Source organism: Lolium rigidum, chromosome 7, assembly GCF_022539505.1.
Source record: "Lolium rigidum isolate FL_2022 chromosome 7, APGP_CSIRO_Lrig_0.1, whole genome shotgun sequence".
NCBI lineage: Eukaryota > Viridiplantae > Streptophyta > Magnoliopsida > Poales > Poaceae > Lolium > Lolium rigidum.
In genome coordinates, this window is record NC_061514.1 from 45915834 (window position 1) to 45935469 (window position 19636).

General features: G+C 41.7%; 2 protein-coding genes across 3 annotated transcripts; both read left to right on the forward strand.

The window, feature by feature from the left end:
• The first annotated feature begins 542 nt into the window (after positions 1-542).
• On the forward strand, positions 543-6072 carry LOC124670576 (receptor-like serine/threonine-protein kinase SD1-7). 2 transcript variants are annotated; one of them, XM_047207064.1, is made up of 7 exons: positions 543-2022; positions 3731-3829; positions 3912-4096; positions 4565-4775; positions 4876-5113; positions 5218-5368; positions 5653-6072. In XM_047207064.1, exons 1-7 carry the CDS (start codon positions 702-704, stop codon positions 5953-5955), a joined length of 2508 nt encoding a protein of 835 aa, XP_047063020.1. In that variant the 5' UTR covers positions 543-701; the 3' UTR covers positions 5956-6072. The 2 variants fall into 2 exon arrangements, with proteins under 2 accessions (XP_047063020.1, XP_047063021.1); XM_047207065.1 differs by lacking the exon at positions 5653-6072 and having other exon boundaries at positions 5207-5313.
• Positions 6073-11184: 5112 nt separating this feature from the next.
• LOC124671261 (G-type lectin S-receptor-like serine/threonine-protein kinase At1g11330) lies at positions 11185-15555 on the forward strand. Its single transcript, XM_047207651.1, has 7 exons — positions 11185-12452; positions 13386-13484; positions 13565-13746; positions 14359-14569; positions 14664-14898; positions 14966-15158; positions 15253-15555. The coding sequence occupies exons 1-7, from the start codon at positions 11192-11194 to the stop codon at positions 15553-15555; spliced, it is 2484 nt and encodes an 827-aa protein (XP_047063607.1). The 5' UTR covers positions 11185-11191.
• The last annotated feature ends 4081 nt before the right edge of the window (positions 15556-19636 follow it).

The following is a 19636-nucleotide window of genomic DNA, read 5'->3' on the forward strand; positions in this document are numbered from 1 at the left end:
GGAGGAGCTACGGCGTCGCTCCGGGTTCCAATCGACCATGCCGTCCGTGGTAGTCTGCAGCGGCATGCGCTTCTCGCGGTGGACACTGCCGTGTCCGGCGGCGGCAGCGGCCGCGGCATCGTCGGCAGGGGATTTGTTACTTTCGTACGCATGGAGGACGCCGTGAAACTCAATCAGTCGGCCACTATTCTAGGACAAGCGGCGCGTCGGTTCCGCGAGGTTTCCTCTGTCGCACTCTCCAATCTGAATGCCTAGCAATGCTTCTCTCTTTTTCCTTGCGCGTGCAGCAATGTTGGAGACTCTGTAGTCAATCCTCTCATGCTTGGTCTAAGTGATTAAGTCAATGCTGTCTCTATCCACTCTTATTACTCTTCCATTATTGATAGTATCTGCAATTTCGATTCCACGTTCACTCCCTGCAGACGAAAGATGAAGACGGCCTTACGGGTCAAGTCTTGCATTACCCTTTTCATTCTCCCTGTTTCTTGATTTCATTCTGCAAATCTTTTGTAGCAACAGTTTTTCTTTGCGTGTGTGTGTACATAGCACATATACTGGCCAATGGCTGCTATACATGTTCTACCAAGTCCATAATGATGACTTCATCCATTATATTAGTCTCAGAACTCTGGATCATCAGTTTTCTGTTGTCTCCCTGAACTACGAGTCAGTTCTCTGCAGACCAATTCTTCCAAACAACCATGCCACCCACTTTGCTATATCCTAGCAGGAAAACGAAGAAAACGGCCTTAATTCCTGTTTTCGTTTCCATCTTCCTGTTTCTGAGTTCATTCTGCAAACCTGATGACCAGCTCACACATGCAAAGCCACTCACCCGAGGCGACATACTCATCTCCAAAGGTGGGGACTTTGCTCTCGGCTTCTTTTCCCCCATCAGCTCCAACAACAGCTTTTACCTTGGGATATGGTACCACAACCTCACCGGACCACGCACCGTCGTGTGGACCGCCAACCGAGACAACCCAATCACCACACCCTCATCTCCGATTCTCACCATTACAAATAGTTTTGACCTGGTGTTGTCAGACTCTGAAGGCCGCAATATTTGGATGACAACAAGCAATATCACTGCTGGTTCGGTTGGAGGTGGAGATGGAGCTGGAGCTTATGCAGTGCTACTCAACTCAGGGAACTTTGTTCTCCGGTCGCCGAATGGCGTGGACATATGGCAGAGCTTTGATCACCCAACTGACACACTACTTCCAACCATGAGATTTTTGGTGAGCTACAAGGCAAAAGTTGTTGGGCGCCTTGTTGCTTGGAAGGGCCAGGATGACCCGTCCTCTGGAGACTTCTCATGCAGCGGCGGCCCTAGCTCACCGACCCTTCAGAGTTTGATTTTGCATGGCACCGTGCCATATTACCGCAGCAACGTCTTGAACGGGGTGTCGGTGTCCGGTGGCACATATCTAAGCAATGCCAGCTCCATTGTGTATGAAATGGCCATCAACGTCGGGGATGAATTCTACTACATGTTCACTGTCTCTGATGGCTTACCGGCTACGCGTTTGATGCTTGACTACACGGGCACACTGAGGTCTCTAAGCTGGAACTACCAATCATCGTCATGGAAAGTCATTTCTGAGAGTCCCAAAGCTTCTTGCGACATCTATGGCTGGTGTGGTTCGTTCAGCTACTGCGACCTCACTGATACCGTCCCAACATGCAAGTGCCTCGATGGATTTGAGCCTGACAATCTTAACTTTTCAAGTTGTCGGAGAACACAAGAACTGAAATGCGGCCAGCAAAGTAAGTTTGTGACCTTGCCTGGGATGAAGGTCCCTGATAAGTTCTTGCATATAAAGAACAGAAGTTTCGATGAGTGCATGGCCGAATGTAGCAGAAACTGCTCATGTACGGCATATGCTTACGCCAACTTGAGCAGTGCCGGTGCAGAAGCTGACCCAACAAGATGCTTGATTTGGATAGGGAATCTGATCGACACGGGGAAGTCCGTTAACTATGGCGAGAACCTATACCTTCGCCTTGCAGAGTCTACTGGTATGCACTATCCCATTCTACCTTTTTGTCCATAATGTGACATGAAGCTGCATTTGTGGAAAAAAAAATTATGCTTAAGTAGCATGCACATCAACTTATTAAAATCAATATTTCCTTTACCACTTTGGGCATATGACATCACAATTTCTCATAATGCAAACTCCGTAGAAACTATGTTTGAAATTTTTGAAAAGCTCCCAAAAGTATGGTATGTTAGAAAGGTGATGTTCCATGAACATGTGAAAGTTGAAATTCAAACTTATAATAATATTCTAAGAGGTAAGGAAAAAAGTCGCGCATGAACAGCGATGTTGTAATGTTTCTTACTATTCGTTGTTGGGTTTGTTTTTCATACCTCCAAACTAAATTTTGTTTAATATTGAAATTTTACATGTTGATAGAGCATCACCTCATCATGATAGCTGAAGTTATATTAGTCACAGTAACTAGTATATCTGATTAATTTGCACGTCACCTTCACATGATGTATTACATATTTACACTACACTCAAAACATAACTTTTACTATTATTTTGTACTATAATATACGTGTTAACCCAGCATAACTGAGATTAATTCGCTAAAAGCGACTTTCAAGAATAATCTAGAAGTATATGTTGAATAAACTTGGTGTTTCTGTTAGGTGCCGAAATTTTCAGTTTCGTCACTTAGAATAGATAGTCGTTTTAGTTGGCTATTACCCCGTTTGTTTTTCTGCTGTTCTGATCGTGTATTGTGTGAGAAAAGCATAGTTCTAGGATCATCGTGGACCATGCTTCAGGTTGTGGGATGGCACGACCTAGTCGGTAGCGTAGCGATCTCCACAGCACGCTTTCGTAATCTCTCCGAATAAAAGGGAAAGACAAAAAAAGTAGTAGAATTAGAACGCTGCACAAAACCTCTCGTGTTCTGATTTTGATCTTAAGGATAACATTATCTTTTTTTGTATCCAATCCAAATATTTCAAACAATATTAGTAGTTGAAGTTTACATGATGTTTTGCTAAGATAAACAATTCCACTTCTAGTCTTGAATTTTCAAAAAAAAAATCGAAATGGGGATTTACCCCGGCTTCTGCATCATGATGATGCACACGGCCTTTTATTAAAAACAGAGTTCAGATAAAGTATTGTTTACAACTCACGCATCACCGAGGATTGATGCAAAATCAACCATCGAAAAAAACGCATACTATGACTACAATCAACATAGCCTTCTAGTATGTCGCCAACCAGCCTGGCACAAGATATCCTGAGCGACCATCAGGAGCCGTGTGCATCCAGAAACCAGAGCATCCCTCTGCCCCTCCGGTGAGAGTAGGGCCCAAAGCTGGACCCAATGGGAAACCATATGGATAACCTGCAAGAAATGAAAAGAGGTTTTTTTTATTAAAAATTATATCATTTCTAGTCTTGAATTTTCAAATGCATTGACAATTATTTTCAGAGTTGATGTCTTAGCCTTTTCCATAAAGTATCAGCCAGTTACTGTTTTTTCTTGCGTTGGCAATAGCCAGTTAAATTTTGAGTACAAGCATAGTGCATGACCACATACTTATTTGAGATGGTCAGATCGTTGGTTTAACACAAGCACTGGTAGTTAGGGTTCTCAAACTACGGTAGTATAGGAAATTAATTAGATTGCCATATCCGTCCTAGTATGCATATGCAAGTAAATGTCAAACTTCTGATTGGTTGCATTTCTGCAGTTAACAAGAAGAGCAGTTCACTAAAGATTGTGATCTCGATTATAGCATTCCTGCTGCTACCGACATGCATAGCCCTTGTCTGGACCTACAAATACAGAGGTAGAGTAACATATATCCTCTTGTTTTTGGCATATGCCATTGTTTCAAGAGTTAATAAAATAAATGGATCTCCCAACAACAGGCGGCAAATGGAAAAAGAAGGAAAGCCAGAAGAAACTAATGCGTCGATACTTTAGTACATCCAACGAATTCGAAGCTGAAAATGCAGAATTTTCATTTGTTAGCTATGAAGACATACTTTCAGCAACAAAACATTTCGCTGATTCCAACTTGCTTGGATGGGGAGGTTTTGGCAAAGTTTATAAGGTAAAAGAGAGTAGTACTTACAGTAGAACATGCTTTTGATACGAAAAGAAACAAACCTGTTTACCCTTCTTCTTGATTATTTTTTGAGGCCTTCCTTCTTCTTGTTAACTAACCCATTATTATTCCTATTATTCTTATTATTACACTAATCATTTTATTATTGTTTCTAACCGTATACTGTGCTGACCCATAAATAATATATCTCGAAGTGGATGAAAATTTAGTGAAACATGTCCATGTTGATGCACATTGTTCAAAATCAGCGTGGTTTAGGATGAGTTGGTGATTTTCACTAGTTTTAATATTTTAGGGTACAAGGGGAACAATTTTCTATTTAAAAATATATATGCTGGCTTAACGTTGAAGGGGTTAAAGTTCACTTATTCGTGTGAAAGGGTAACTATAGTCTGTAAGAGTTGTTGGTTTCTAAGTCTTAAGGTTCAATCAAAAAAGTATGTGCTCATGTAGGGCACATTGGAAGGTCGATATGATGTTGCAGTCAAAAGGCTCAGTAAGGGTTCTGGACAAGGTACAACGGAGTTCAAAAATGAAGTAGTTCTAATTGCCAAGTTGCAGCACAAGAACCTTGTCAGACTACGTGGTTGTTGCATTCGGGAAGATGAGAAGTTACTTGTCTACGAATACTTACCTAACAAAAGTTTGGATGCCTTTCTGTTTGGTATGTGCTTGTTCTTTGATCATATAATGTTAAATTCTACGTTGAACAAATTGATATGCATGATGACTAACCTTGTTTCATATTTGATATATAATGAAAGATGATGCCCGCAAACACACTCTCAATTGGCCTACACGGTTCAAAATAATTAAAGGAATAGCAAGAGGCCTTCTTTATCTCCACCAGGATTCAAGATTAACAATAATTCACAGGGATCTCAAAGCAAGCAACATCCTTCTGGATGCAGAAATGACTCCCAAAATTTCAGATTTTGGTATGGCAAGAATCTTTGGTGCAAACCAGAATCATGCAAACACTAAGAGGATTGTTGGGACATAGTAAGTACCTATTGACCTAACAAACCCTTATGACAGAAATTATTTTTGGTTTAATATAATTTATTTTATTCATAACTTGCTGACTGCCTGAAGGTTTTTAACAGTGGTTACATGTCGCCTGAATATGCGATGGGAGGTACCTTTTCTGTGAAAACAGACACTTATAGTTTTGGTGTTCTTCTCTTGGAGATTGTTAGTGGCTTGAAGATCACTTCACCTCAGCTCAAAACAAACTTTTGTAGCCTTATAACTTATGTAAGTATTCTGAAACACGTGTAATTACCATCTACACACCCAACCACCACTAAGGGTGTGCAAAAATGGTTTAACCATAAACCGTGGAAAGCGTTTAGCATTCCCCTAGTTCATTTTCTTTCAGAGATGCAGATGGGGGGTGCAAAACAAGTACAAAAATCTGAACTACGGTCTGGATGTTTTGTGTTCAAACTTCTTTTGCACAGCCTTAACAACCCACCAAAGCTGCAGTCTCACAAAAATATTTATCAACTTGATCATGACTTCATTATTCTATTGACTAGGCGTGGAGATTATGGGAAGATGGAGAAGCAACTGAACTGGTGGACTCTTCAATTGTTTCAAGCTGCCCACTTCATCAAGTTCTGCTTTGCATTCATGTGGGACTCTTGTGTGTTCAAGACCATCCTAATGATAGGCCAGATATGTCATCCGTTATGCTTATGTTAGAGAATGAAAACGTGCTGCTTCCAGCCCCAAAGCAACCTGCATATTATGCTCTCAGTAATTCTGAAGGTGGAGAAGCAATAGGGATCATACACAACTCCGTGAATGCAATGAGTATCACAACAATTGAGGGTCGTTAGCTGTTGTGTAACTTATTGTGTGCGGATTTTAGTATAGCTAGGTGTATGCATTATGATTTACTGAACACAAAAAAAACATATGCATAGGTGGTTGTAATATTTTTGAGTTTATTATATGAGAGCAACTTTGGAGGTGGGGCCACCGTCGAGGTAAGGAAGCACACACCCTGCAAAAACCCTGTCCCAGTTGATACGCCCAGCTGAATTTTTCCATGAAACCATCCGTGTTAGAATGCCCCACTGAATATGATGGTAACCTTCCAGCTAGTCTTCTACAGTTTGATCGCCTTCAACCTGTATGTCTGATGTTTCCAAAACATCGATAACAATTGTAATAATCATCGAGTCGTGCAACTATGTCACACGGTATTCAGTTCATCAAAGAAGAATTGCGCATACACTGAAATTCGAAATGCCCGTTTAGAGCAGAAACCCAAAAGCACAGTGCTAGTACCTTGGCTCGAGTCGGGACTATGAAGACCCTGTAGTGTCAAATCGCCTCGGTTAACTTGGATTCAACGCCTCAGTGGATCGGCCGACGTAGAGCACGAGCTGACCGCCGCTGTCGATGCTTCCTCCAGTTCACCACGGATTGTCCATCGATGCTTCCTCCAGTTCACCACGGATTCTCCGTCGACGTTTTCCTCTTCTCTCCACACCATTGGTTGTTTGTTGTTTTAATAATATAATAGATGGTAAAAGTTTTTTTTAGGGGAAAAAGAATGTCAATTAAGTTTTTTTAGGGGAAAAAAGAATGGCAATTAAGGGGAAAGCCCATATTGAGAGCCCATTAGCCATTATTAAAACAAAAGCAAATTGGTTCGATGGATTATTCCACCGAATCCGCGCTGACTGCCGCGATATCTCGATCTCGTCCTGCAATTCGGTAGCGAATGGCGTCGCTCCGGGTTCCAATCGACCATGGCATATAGCCCAGGCACGGATAGGAAGGCGGCAGCGTCGTTTGGGGCAGCGGCGGTAGGTGCTTCTCACAGTGGCTACTGCCGTAGTCGGTGTCGGCGGCGTCAGCCGGTTTGCGAGCGTCCGCTGCAAAAGAAGGCGGCGAGCGTCCGCTCCCACGTCGTGAACCCAGTCAACACCACTATGCCACGACATTCGACGGGTGTACCACGAGGTTTCCCCTGTCTAAGTGACCAAGGCCATGCTGTCTTAATCCACTCTTCCATTATTGATGTGCGATGGTTGTCCGATTTCAGTTTTAGGATCACTCCTTGCAGCTGAATTGCTCTGAAGACCTACACACGCTTGGTTTCTGCAAGATGAAGAAAGACGGCCACAGAGGCAAGTCTTGCACTTCCATTTTTCTTTGTTGTTCTCTGACATATGCTCATACTACCTCCGTGTGTCAGAAAGTGTTTAGATACATGCAAGATCCCGGCTGAGCTCCAGACTGACAGAGTGCTGCAATCGCTCCCACCAAGCTTCAAAGGCTTCGTGCTTAATTATAATATATGACGGGTGATTCAAAGTCTGTGTCTGATCTGTTCGCAATGCTTACGATTGCGAAAGTACACATCAAGAAAGAACATCAAGAGTTTTATGGTGAAGAACACCACTAGTTTCAAGAAGGCTAAGGCAAAGAGGGGGTGACTTCAACAAGAGTGGAGAATCCGTTGCAACTCCCGCGAAGAAACCCAAGGATAGAACTAAGCATGATATTGAGTGCTTGTATTGGCGAGGGTCACTGGAAGTGCAACTGCTCCAAGTACTTGGTTGATAAGAAGGCTAGGAAGATCAACAAAAGTATATCTGATTTAAGTGCCTGACACAAACACATTTGCCTTTGGCCGCCCAAAGGGTGGAGGATGATTTCGAGTCTTGGTGGCTTGATGCTAAAGAGATGCTAGATAAGAGAGGGGGAAAAAGATTCGATGCTTTGATGATTATCATCATTTGGAGTCTATGAACGCGGAACGCAGGTACATTAAGCAACCTGAGAAAGCAGTGCAACGAAAATATCCTAGCTGCGCGCGTGATGGAAGACATGAAGCTTCGGAGTCGACAACCCGGGGACGGAGACCGACACGTGCCCCCAACTTCTTCAACCGAATGAAAGGCCCGATGTCATTCACCTTTACATGGTTGCTACATCTCTTTCCTCCATCCATATGCATGTGAAATTTGCTTTTAATGTCAAATTATGCGTAGGACGACATGATCAATGGGGCCAGCCCTATGGACGATGATCTAGGAACTGAGAAAGAGACTCGACAAGATGGGTTCTCTATTGATGGAGAGCCATTGTTTGAGTAAGATGGAGGTCCTATGGATGATGCCACCGCTATGGATGAGGACACTATGGATGATGGCGACACCCTTGATGCCACAACAAAAATAAAAGCCAATGGAACGAAGGATACACATTCAAGGATGGCAAGATTCAATTTGTGGTGCCAAGCAAAAAGGAAGGACATATTTGCAGAAGGTTGGCAAGTTCTTTCATGAGCAGAGGAAATTCAATCCCTACAAATTCATAGTGATCGAGATGACGTCTCACCGGTCGGAAATAGCTTATAGAAGGAAAAATAGTAGCAGCACACTGTGGAAAGACAGCTGGTATTTGGACAAAATACCAGCAGCATACTAAATTCGGGACCGTTGCTAATATTCAGATATCGGCGGCGTGGCCGAGATTTTGTACGTCGCCACTTTGGTGGGCCCCAGTGGCCTACCCCGCATAAAAAAATGTTGGTGTTGGGCTATGTTGCGGATGCCAAACGAATCAGCGGCATGGCCGGATCGCCAGTTCCGCTTGTCCCAGCCCAAAACCGACACACGCGGTCACACACACCCCACTAGTTATAAACACTACACAACCAACACACACTCATACCCTCCTCACTCCACTCCAGACGAGTGCGAAGCCCCGCCGATGACAATCGCCGCGTCGCACCGACGATTTCCACCACAACCGCCCCTCCTCACCCCGTCCATGCATATCAAGTCTATCACTGCTGCACGCGAGCCTTGCCACGTCGTTTCCAAGTAAATTTCGACTCGTTCAGTTGAATCCTAGCCGTCATTGCCGCCAGTGGGATACCTCCGCGCCGCCCCCCACCCCCACCCCCCGTAAGCTCCAATGGCTTCCGGGGCGTGCACGTAGGGCTGTCCAGCAACTTCATGACCGAGATATCGGCCATATGGCTCATCAAGTTCCCCATCGTGCACAAGGACGCACACGTGTTCGACGCCGCGGCGTGGAGGTTCGGACGCAATCGCCTTGGCATGAACTACCCCAACTATGAGTCTCGAGGCGAAGCCGAGATGCTAGCTCCATAGCCGGTCCTCCAAACACGTGAGGGCAAGAGGAGATACCGCGGCGTGCTATGATGACATGCCGCCAGTATTCTTGTTACCAAGGGCGTGGTGGCTGCAACGCCGCCGATATCGTCTACTAATGACGAGATACGGAGGTGTGCCACTTACAGGCCGCAAAGGCCTTTTTTCCATGTTGCCGATAGGCTTTTTCCTACTAGTGGTTCTCTTCAAAAGAGATGGTCATTCATCCAAGCGGAGCGCAGTAAATTTTTGTGTGCATACGAGCATGTGCTAGCAGAGGACGTGGGCGGCATCGACATTGGGGACTTGGTAAAACCTTGACCATTTTAACTATGTCAATGTACATTGCAAATGTGAGTATATACAATGGATTCTCCTCCATATGTGTAGGTGCCCCAAGCTTTGGACTACTTCAAGGAACAAACCCTTCATACTGACCCATTGTTGGATGGAGATCAAGAAGTGTTTCAAGTAGGAACTAAGCTAGGCTTCATACAAAAAAGGTCTAGAAGGCTCGAAAAAGCCTGACAATTAATCATCGGTCATCGATGTTGAAGAGGGTAGCCCAAACAATGGTGGTCATGTGGTTCGGCCAAGGGGCCACAAGGCCACCAAGCACACAAGCGTGATGCACTCATCACTTGCATTGCATTGAAAGGGTCGAGAGAAAGAGTTCTAAACGGTAATATTTATTGATCTCTAAAAAAGAGCTCTTGAGGTTGAAGAGAGCAATGCCCAGTTAAAAGCCATTGAGGTAGAGGTAAATTGCTTGTCGAGGAGAACTGGCTCATGTTCACCAACTTAACATCATGAACCCTGACAAACCAGACTTGATTTGAGAAGAAGTAAATGGCCACACGATCACGCGACACATGATCTCACATATCTATCTTAGTTTGTGCATTCCGCATGAAACTCGTATCATTTTGCACTTTAGTCCAGGTGTGACCTATGTGATTCCCTAATTAGTGGTAAGTTATTAGCTATTAAATTCAATATTAGTGCTATTTCTGTTCATATATGCTAATTGGGTGAAAAGAAAAAAAGAGGCAGACTGGCTAGCATGGACCAAATGCGGCGACTTGCAGGTTTTTGTCCCCCACGCCGCAAACAGACAAGGGGAGGACCGAGGCCTCTAGCCTTTCCGTGGCCTATCCAAACACGGGCCAAAAAAACGAACATATTTGGTGTCTAAAATTAGTTGGCCCGCTGTAGATGCCCTGAGTGCCATTACACTGTGTAAAACGATGTTTTCCACTTGTATAGTACGGATATCAAATCAACACCAACATCCAAACAGGGGGTATCTACCAGATATACTTAACTGTATCAGAGCCATTATAAAATGTCCTAAAAGATCAGTCCCATGAGGCCCACATGTTTGAAAAAATCATTGCAAAAGCATGATTGTGCCTCAAGAGAGTAAATATGTAGACACCTCCAAAGATCACGGTATAAAAACCCAGAGGAATTTCCTGGGAAAGAAAAAAGAATACAAACCCACAGGACTAGTGCCTCGGCTCTAGCCTGGAACTTTCTTCCCTTGAATAGTAACTTGTCTTCAACTGACGCAATTGTACTATGTTCTGAAGTGTAGTCTATTATGCCGTGAGGTTTTCCCGTTTCGCCATGTCACTCCAAAACTCCATTGTCGTAGGAGACCTTCTCTTCTGGCGGTCGTTGCCCGCCATCTCGGCTATGGTCTATGTTGAATTTGCTGTCTTTATCCATCACCAGTCTAATTAATACCTCCTTTGATTTTTCCTGTTCGAAAAGGGCAATAAGAACAGAGCAGAGTATGAATTGGATGGACAGAAAGTTCCCTACTACTTATCCACTTGCTGCAGCTGAACTGTTCCAAAGAAATATACAATTCAGTTATATATATGTGTGCAATTTTTTACTCTTGACACAAGGAGAGATAGGAGACAGCACAATGTCTATCCACTACATTCCCATCTTCTTCCTCCTATTCTTGAGTTCCTTCTGCAAATCCGATGACCAGCTGACACATGCAAAGCCACTCACCCACAGCGACATGCTAATCTCCAATAGCGGGGACTTTGCTCTCGGCTTCTTCTCTCCCACCAGTATCAACAACAGCTTTTACCTTGGCATATGGTACCACAGCCTCCCTGGACCACGCACCGTTGTGTGGGTGGCCAACCGAGACAATCCAATCACCACCCATTCATCTGCGACGTTAATCATCAACAACAGTTCTGATCTGGTGCTGTCTGACTCCCATGGCCACAGTATATGGAGGACGGAGACCAATATCACCGCTGGAGCCACCAGAGCCCATGCAGTGCTACTTGACCAGGGGAACTTTGTCCTTCGCTTGCCGAATGGCATGGACATATGGCAGAGCTTCCATTATCCGACTGACACAATACTTCCAGCCATGAAATTTGTGTTCAGCTACAAGGCAAAAATCGTCGGGCGGCTCGTTGCTTGGAAGGGCTTGGATGATCCATCCTCTGGGGACTTTTCATACAGTGGCGACCCTAGCTCTCCGTATCTTCAAGTATTGACTTGGAACAAGACCATCCCATACTGTCGCATGGGTGTGTGGAATGGTGTGCCAGTAGCCGGTGGCAGAATATTGACCAACACCAGCTCCATCTTGTCCCAAACGGTCGTCAACACCGGAGATGAGTTCTACTTCGTGTACGCAATCTCCAACAACTTACCATTCACACGCGTCATGCTTGACTATACTGGTAACGTGAAGATTTTAAGCTGGAATAGTCACTCATCATCATGGGCACTCGCCGGTAAACGCCCCTCTGCTGCATGCGACCTCTATGCCTCGTGTGGTCCGTTCAGTTATTGCGACTTCACTCAGAATGTCCCGTCGTGCCAATGCCTTGATGGGTTTCAACCCAACGGTATTAATTTTCCAAGAGGATGTAGCAGAAAAACAGCGCTAAAATGCGAAAGACAGAGTCATTTCGTACAATTTCCTGAAATGAAGGTTCCTGGAAATTTCTTGCACATACGGAACAAAAGCTTTGATCAATGCGAGGCCGTGTGCAACCACAACTGCTCCTGCACGGCTTTCGCTTATGCCAATATGAGCGATGGCAGTGCTATGGCCGACACGTCAAGATGTTTGGTTTGGTCAGGGGAGCTTATCGACATTGGTAAGATACCCAACGGCGAGAACCTACACATCCGACTTGCCGATACTGCTGGTAATCAGCTTTCCATGCCTTATTTTTTCTCCAAATCATTAGAATTTTATTTCACTAATCTTGACAGATTTCACATGTCATATGTTCAACAAATTAATACCAAATGTTATCAGAGGGGTGATGTGGACATGATTCTTTTGTGAAAATACATTGATATTATTAAATTACCGATTCCAGTGTATCCGAGTAGTTCACATGCCAATACATTGATATTAGAAAATTTAGTTGTATTACTTATGTTTTGAATATTAGCACAGTCTTCATTACATAGGTTTGTCCACTGTTTTGCACTGTAACATATTTATTTAAGCCGACAGATAAGTAATAGTATAAAAGTAATTTTCTAGAAATATCTAGGCATATCCAATCTGAATATTTTGAACAATATTGGTACTTCAATTTTATAAGTGCCATATCGAAAATTTCCCTTTTGATTAGATAAACAGGACATCCTTTAACAACATTTTACAAAAGCAATCTATAGGTTTTTTTTCAATTACTATGGTAAATTATAAAACTTACAGCCTTCACTTTAAAGATGCACAATTTTTTTTCCAAATTTATTTTCCTAGATTTTCTCTAAGGCACATGTTACTTTTTTTTTCTCCTTATAGCCTTCACTTCAAAAAAATGCATTGAAAATTCTTTTCTAAGTTTTCATGTCTTAGATTTTCAATAAAAGTATTGCCTGTTACTGTTTTTTTATCGTAGGCAACAGCCAATTAATTATTTAATTTGAATTTGTACTTTTTATACGAGCACATTACAATATCAAATGCTTCTTTTTAGATGATCAAATCTTTGATTTACCAGAATCCCTGGTGGTTTGTGTAGTTAAATTACGTTAGTCTAGGCACTTGTTTATCTTCACATATCCATCATGGTACGTATGCAAGTGAATACTGAATTTTTGATTGGTTGCATATATTGCAGTTGACAAGAAGGTCAGTTCAGTGAAGATTACACTCCCGATTATAGCATGCCTACTGCTACTATCATGCATAGCCCTCGTCTGGATATACAAATACAGAGGTAGAGTAAAAACATCCCTCTTGTTTTCCACATATTATATTAGTGCAAGAGCTAAGAAAAAGAATGGATGTAACTAGCAGGTAAACGGCGAAATGAGGAGACCCAGAAGAAAATGATGCTAGGATACTTTAGCACGTCCAATGAGCTCGGAGGAGAAAATACAGAATTTCCATTTGTTAACTTCAAAGACATCCTTTCAGCCACAAACTTCTTTGCTAACTCCAACTTGATTGGACGGGGAGGTTTTGGCAAAGTTTACAAGGTAATAGAAAGTGGTACTTACAGCAGAATATGTTTTGGATAGAATAAAAAACAAGCCTAAATTACCCTCTACTGTTGTATGAATCCACCACTGATCTCAAATCATTGTTTATCAACTAATACATGAAGGGTTGTCTTAACCAAGAAACAAGCTAGGAAAATACCCACCCCCTTCCCACCTCTCCGCAGCTGTCTTAACCAAGAAACTACCACAGATTTGGAACATGTGCATCTATGAGGAAGAGTTGATGACTTATGAGCTTAGCATTTCATAATAATAGTAATTATTGTTATTTCTGTCCGAAAGCTTTGTTGAACCATCAATTAATACATGAAGAAGTGGGTCATGAATTAGTGAGACATGCCCATCTTGAATGCTTGATGCCATATTATCTAAAATCGGTGTGGTTTAGGATGAAGTGGTGATTTCCATTGATTGTTATATTCAAGGGTACAAACTACAAAGAAAACCATTTTGGAGTTAAAAACATGTAACGTGCTCAGAGCTAAAAGGATTTGAAATGCACTTAGTGTGCAAAAATAATAGTAACTACAGGACTTCAAAACGTCAGTTTATAGTTCTTACTCAATTGAAAAATATGCACTCATGCAGGGAACACTAGAGGGTGGAAAGGAGGTAGCTGTCAAAAGGCTTAGTAAGGGTTCTGGACAAGGTACAGTGGAGTTCAAAAATGAAGTAGTTCTAATCTCCAAACTACAGCACAAGAACCTGGTCAGGCTTCTTGGATGCTGCATTCATGAAGATGAGAAGTTACTGATCTACGAATATTTACCTAACAAAAGTCTGGATGCCTTTCTTTTTGGTATGTGCTAGTTTTTTTATGACATCACATAATTCTTACATTAACCATAATGATACTCATGATGACTAGCTCCTTTTCTTATTGACAATGAAAGATGTTGCACAAAAGCACGTACTTGATTGGTTCACACGGTTCAAAATAATTAAAGGGATATCAAGAGGCCTTCTTTATCTCCATCAAGATTCAACATTAACAATAATCCACAGAGATCTTAAAACAAGCAACATCTTGTTGGACACAGAGATGACTCCCAAAATTTCAGATTTCGGTATGGCAAGAATCTTTGGTGCAAACCAGAACCAAGCAAACACGACCCGGGTTGTTGGGACATAGTAAGTAACTGATGTATTAACAATCACTTAAAACTCCAGTTTTTATGGTATTGTATATTTTAGTTTGTACATTTCTTGCTGATAGTTTGTCGAACGTTTTAAACAGCGGCTATATGTCACCTGAATATGCGATGGGAGGTGCTTTTTCTGTAAAATCAGACACATATAGCTTTGGTGTTCTTCTCCTGGAGATTGTTAGTGGATTGAAGATCAGCTCATCCCATCTCATAGCAAACTTTTGTGGTCTTATTGCTTATGTGAGTAGTGTGGAACACATTTCCAATCAACCCCTCCTCACACCTCAACACCCAAAAATTATTAACTTGATATTGACTTCATTTTATTGGTCAGACATGGAGATTATGGGAAGATGGAAAAGCAATTGAATTGGTAGACTCTTCAGTTTTGGCAAGCTGCCCGCATGACGAAGTTCTACGGTGTATCCATGTGGCACTCTTGTGTGTTCAAGACCGTGCCAGCGATAGGCCCCTAATATCATCAGTTATTTTTATGTTAGAAAACAAAACTACGTTCCTTCCGGCTCCAAAGCAACCTGTATATTTTGCAGTGAGTAACTGTGGAGATGGAGAAGGAAGTGAGAGCATGGAGAATTCCTTGAATGGAGTAAGTATCACAACACTCAAGGGCCGTTAATTAGATGTTTCACAACTTATTGTAGCAAATTTGAGTACAACTATTTGTGTAGTTTTATGGTTTACTTTCCGTGAACTGAAATTTCACCAGGTGGTTGTAATATTCGTGAGTTTGTTATATGAGAAATTTGAATAATAATTGCTACCCCTGTCCTGATCGATACAACTAACTGAATTTTAATTTTCTTGGTTAAAGAGTTTTCTCTGATTTCAGTTATGGTTCCTTTTGGTTATCAGAAACCACCCATGTTGAAATGCCCCACTAAATAAGATAATAACATTCTAGCTAGTTATCTACAGTTCGATCGCCTGGGAAAAACTGTATGTTCTGGAAATATTACAGAGTATTGTATTAATTCCTTACATATGATACACCCATTTGATTCATCAAAAAATAATTGTAAGCTGCAAATCGAAACGCCCACTAGGCCTTCGCACGTCAAGTAAACTAGAAGGATACCCTGCGCGTTGCAGAGAGAATTTGTCCGATAACTCTATTTTGTAAAAAACAAAAGGATATAAGTTGATTGGAATAAGATGTTATTTGTAGGAACATGCAAAATTCAATTAGCGTAAATAGTCAAGAGGCTAACTTAAAAAAAAAAACTAACTTGAAAAGGTTATGTAGTTAGCGGCTAAAAGTTGATGATGTGGATAATTGAATGGCTTAAAAAATAGATGATGTGGCTTGCATGTAAAGTATTAATGAATTACATGGACAATTAGATAGCTAATAGAATTGATGATGTGGATAGCTTGCATGTTGAGATAGACCCTCTAGTGAAATTTTACTTTATAAGAGATATAGATAACCCAAATGCGTATTGATAGTACCTGGCACAAGGCGGGGCTATGATGCGCCCTGGAGTGTTAAATAGTCTCGACTAACTTACACGACCAAGCCTCCCCTTCGTCCTTGCTCGTACCGGCTACGGGACTGCCACTGCTCCACCACGGCGTGAGCCGACAGCTTCCTCCGAGTCCTGAACGTCTCCATCGGGGCGCGGGATCGGCGGTGGCCGCAGCAGCACGCAGACAAGCCAGCCACACGTGTCGCCGCCGTCCGTCGATCATCTAGCCCGTCGCCGCTTTCAGACTTCCTTTGCCAGTCGTATACACCGACCAGGTCGATGCCTACCAGGCACCGCACACCCTGGTCGGGTATTGGGCCTGACCCATTTCGCTTTTTTCGTTTTCTCTTTTCTATTTTTATTTCTTTGTCCGTTTTCTGTTTTATTTCCTTTTCTTTTCTATTTATTTTTTCTTTTGTTTAAATTCGAAACGTCTAAACTCGAAAACTGTTCAAATTTGAAAAACATTCAAATTTAAGAATTATTAAAATTCTAAAAACATTTAAATTTAAAAATTGTTCAAATTCGAAAATTGTTCAAATATAAAAATTGTTCAAATTCAAAAATTCGAAAATATAAAATTTGTTCAAAATCAAAATTTGTTCAAACTCGAAAAATTTTCAAACTCAAAAATTGTTCAAACTTGGAAATTGCTCATATAATAATTAAAAAATTAAAAACAATGTTTTCCAAATTATAGAAAATATACAAGTTTTAAAAATGTTCAAATTTTTAAACATTTTAGATTTTGAATTTTTTTGGTTTCGAAAAAATGAGATTAAATTTTTGAATTTTTAAAAAACGCAAAAAAGGAAAAAAAAAACAGAAAAGAAGACAAAATATAAAAAGAAAAATGATGCGACTGGGCCGGCCCAACACACATCCTGGGGGTGCGGCACCTGCTCCGCACCGACCAGGGTGGTGTATAGCACCTCCCGGCCGGAATTCCTATACACCGACCAGGTCGGACGTTACCGCGCGCCGCACACCCCCGCGCGCGGTATGGGCCGGCCTGGTCGGCCCAGTTCGCAGTATACTTCGTTTTCTGTTTCTTTTTGCATTTTTTTTCTTTTCTTTTTCCTTTTCTGTTTCTTTTTTTCTCTTTTGTTTCTTTTTATTTTTTGAGATTCGAAAATATTAAGATTTTAAAAAAAATTGTTGAGATTTTGAAAAGTATTCATATTCAAAAAATTGTTTATATTTTCAAAAAAATAGATTAAAAAAATGTTAAAATCACAAAAAATGTTCAATCCCAAAAAATGTTCACAGTTCAAAAATCTTCATAGTTAAAAAATGTTCACAGTTAAAAAATGTTCAAATTTTAAAAAAATTCAAGCTCAAAAAATGTTCAAATTTCAAAAATATTCATTCTTAAAAAATGTTCAAATTTAAAAATGTTCAAACATAAAAATTGTTCAAATTTTGAAAGAAAAAATCGAAATTTTTTCAAAGTATAAAATTGTTCAAAATTTAAAAATGTTCATATTTTGAAAATATCTGGAAAAATAGTTTCATAAATAATGTTAGATTTTGAAAAAGAAAAATATTAGTAACAGAAAAAAACAGAAAAAAGAAGAAAAAAATTCGTACCTGAGATAATGGGCCGCGGCCCAGCCTACCCGACTTGGTCGCTAGGGTGTGCGGCACCCGGAACGAGCCGACCAGGTCGGCGTATAGCAACTCCCCCTCCCGGCTTGGAAACAACTCCCTAGCGCGCGCGCGCCTGGGAGTATCGTTTCGCTGAAGGAATTCCTCTACTGGGCTCAGCCCATTTAGCTCGATAGATTTGCTTCTCTGATTTTGTTTGAAAAGAGCAAAAACCGGATGCAAAGGTCAGGGATCGAACCGGCGTGCTTCAGTAAGGAACCGACTGGTACGGAGACAATTAGCTAAGGCGTGGACGTTGTGCAACATTAAGGTTACATACTTATTATTTGTACCATACGCTGCTGCTTCCTAAATTGTTTTTCTTTTCTTTATCTTTTTTAGATTTTCTTTATTTCTCCATTTTCTCGGGTTCTTCCATCTCATTTTCTTATTTTATTTTTTCTATGTTTCTTCTTATATTTATTTTTTATTTTCTTTATTTTTATTTTCTTCTTCTTTTCATGTATTTATTTTATTTTCATGTTATTTCAAAAACATGTTTTCATGATTTTTTTTTTGTTCTATATGATTTCATTTTTTCCTCATTTTGATTTTTTTGTTCCCCTCCAAATAGCATGTTGTTTCCTTCCATCTAGGTTGTTGTTCCCTCTATCTAGGTTGTTGTTCCTCTCCATCTAGGTTGTTCCCCTCCGTCTAAGATGTTGTTCCCCTCCATCTAGAATGTTGTTTCCCTTTGTTTTGGATTGTTGTTCCCTTTTATCTAGGTTATTGTTCCCGTCCGTCTATGATGTTGTTCCTCTTAGTCTAGGATGATGTTCCCCACTGTGTGGGATGTTGTTCTCGTTCGTCTAGGATGTTGTTCCCCTCCTTCTAGGATGTTGTTTCGCTCCGTCTAAGCTATTATTCCCCTCTATCTAAGCCATTGTTCCCTTTCGTATAGGTTGTTGTTCCCCTTCATATAGGATGGTGTTCCCCTCCATCTAAGTTGTTGTTCCCTACCGTCTAGGTTGTTGTTCCCCAGCCAGCTAGGTCTGTTGTTCCCCTCTGTCTAGGTTCTTGTTTCCATGCGTCTAGGTTGTTGTTCCCCTTTGTCTAGGCCGTTGTTCCATTGCGTATATGTCGTTGTTCCTCTCCATCTAGGCTGTTGTTCCCCAACGTCTAGGCCGTTGTTCCATTGCGTATATGTCGTTGTTCCCCTCCGTCTAGGTTGTTGTTCCCCGACGTCTAGGTTGTTCTTACGCTCCGCATAGGCGTTGTTCCCCCCAGTCTAGGTTCCCCTTTGTCTACATCATTGTACCCCGCTGTGTAGGTCATTGTTTCCGTTCGTCTAGGACGTTGTTCCCCTCCATTTGGGTTGTTGTTCCCCACTGTCTACGTTGTTGTTCCCCTCCTTCTACGTTGTTGTTCCCCACCGTCTAGATTGTTGTTCCCCCATCTAAGACGTTGTTCCACCCTATCTAGGACGTTGTTCCCCTCCGTCTAGACCATTGGTCCCCTCGTCTAGGCCGTTGTTCACTTGTATCTAGGCTCGTTGTTCCCTCGGTCTACACTCGTTGTTCCCCTCCTTTTTAGGTTGTTATTCCCCCGTATAGGTTGTTGCTCGTGGTGACCCGGCATACCACT

Coding starts and splice junctions, on each gene's coding strand:
- LOC124670576 (XM_047207064.1), top strand. CDS start 702: ATGCCACCCACTTTGCTATATCCTAGCAGGAAAACGAAGAAAACGGCC. Junction 4,097..4,564: donor GTTTTGGCAAAGTTTATAAG/GTAAAAGAGAGT, acceptor GTGCTCATGTAG/GGCACATTGGAAGGTCGATA. Junction 5,369..5,652: donor TTTGTAGCCTTATAACTTAT/GTAAGTATTCTG, acceptor TCTATTGACTAG/GCGTGGAGATTATGGGAAGA.
- LOC124671261 (XM_047207651.1), top strand. CDS start 11,192: ATGTCTATCCACTACATTCCCATCTTCTTCCTCCTATTCTTGAGTTCC. Junction 14,570..14,663: donor TCTGGATGCCTTTCTTTTTG/GTATGTGCTAGT, acceptor TGACAATGAAAG/ATGTTGCACAAAAGCACGTA. Junction 15,159..15,252: donor TTTGTGGTCTTATTGCTTAT/GTGAGTAGTGTG, acceptor TTTATTGGTCAG/ACATGGAGATTATGGGAAGA.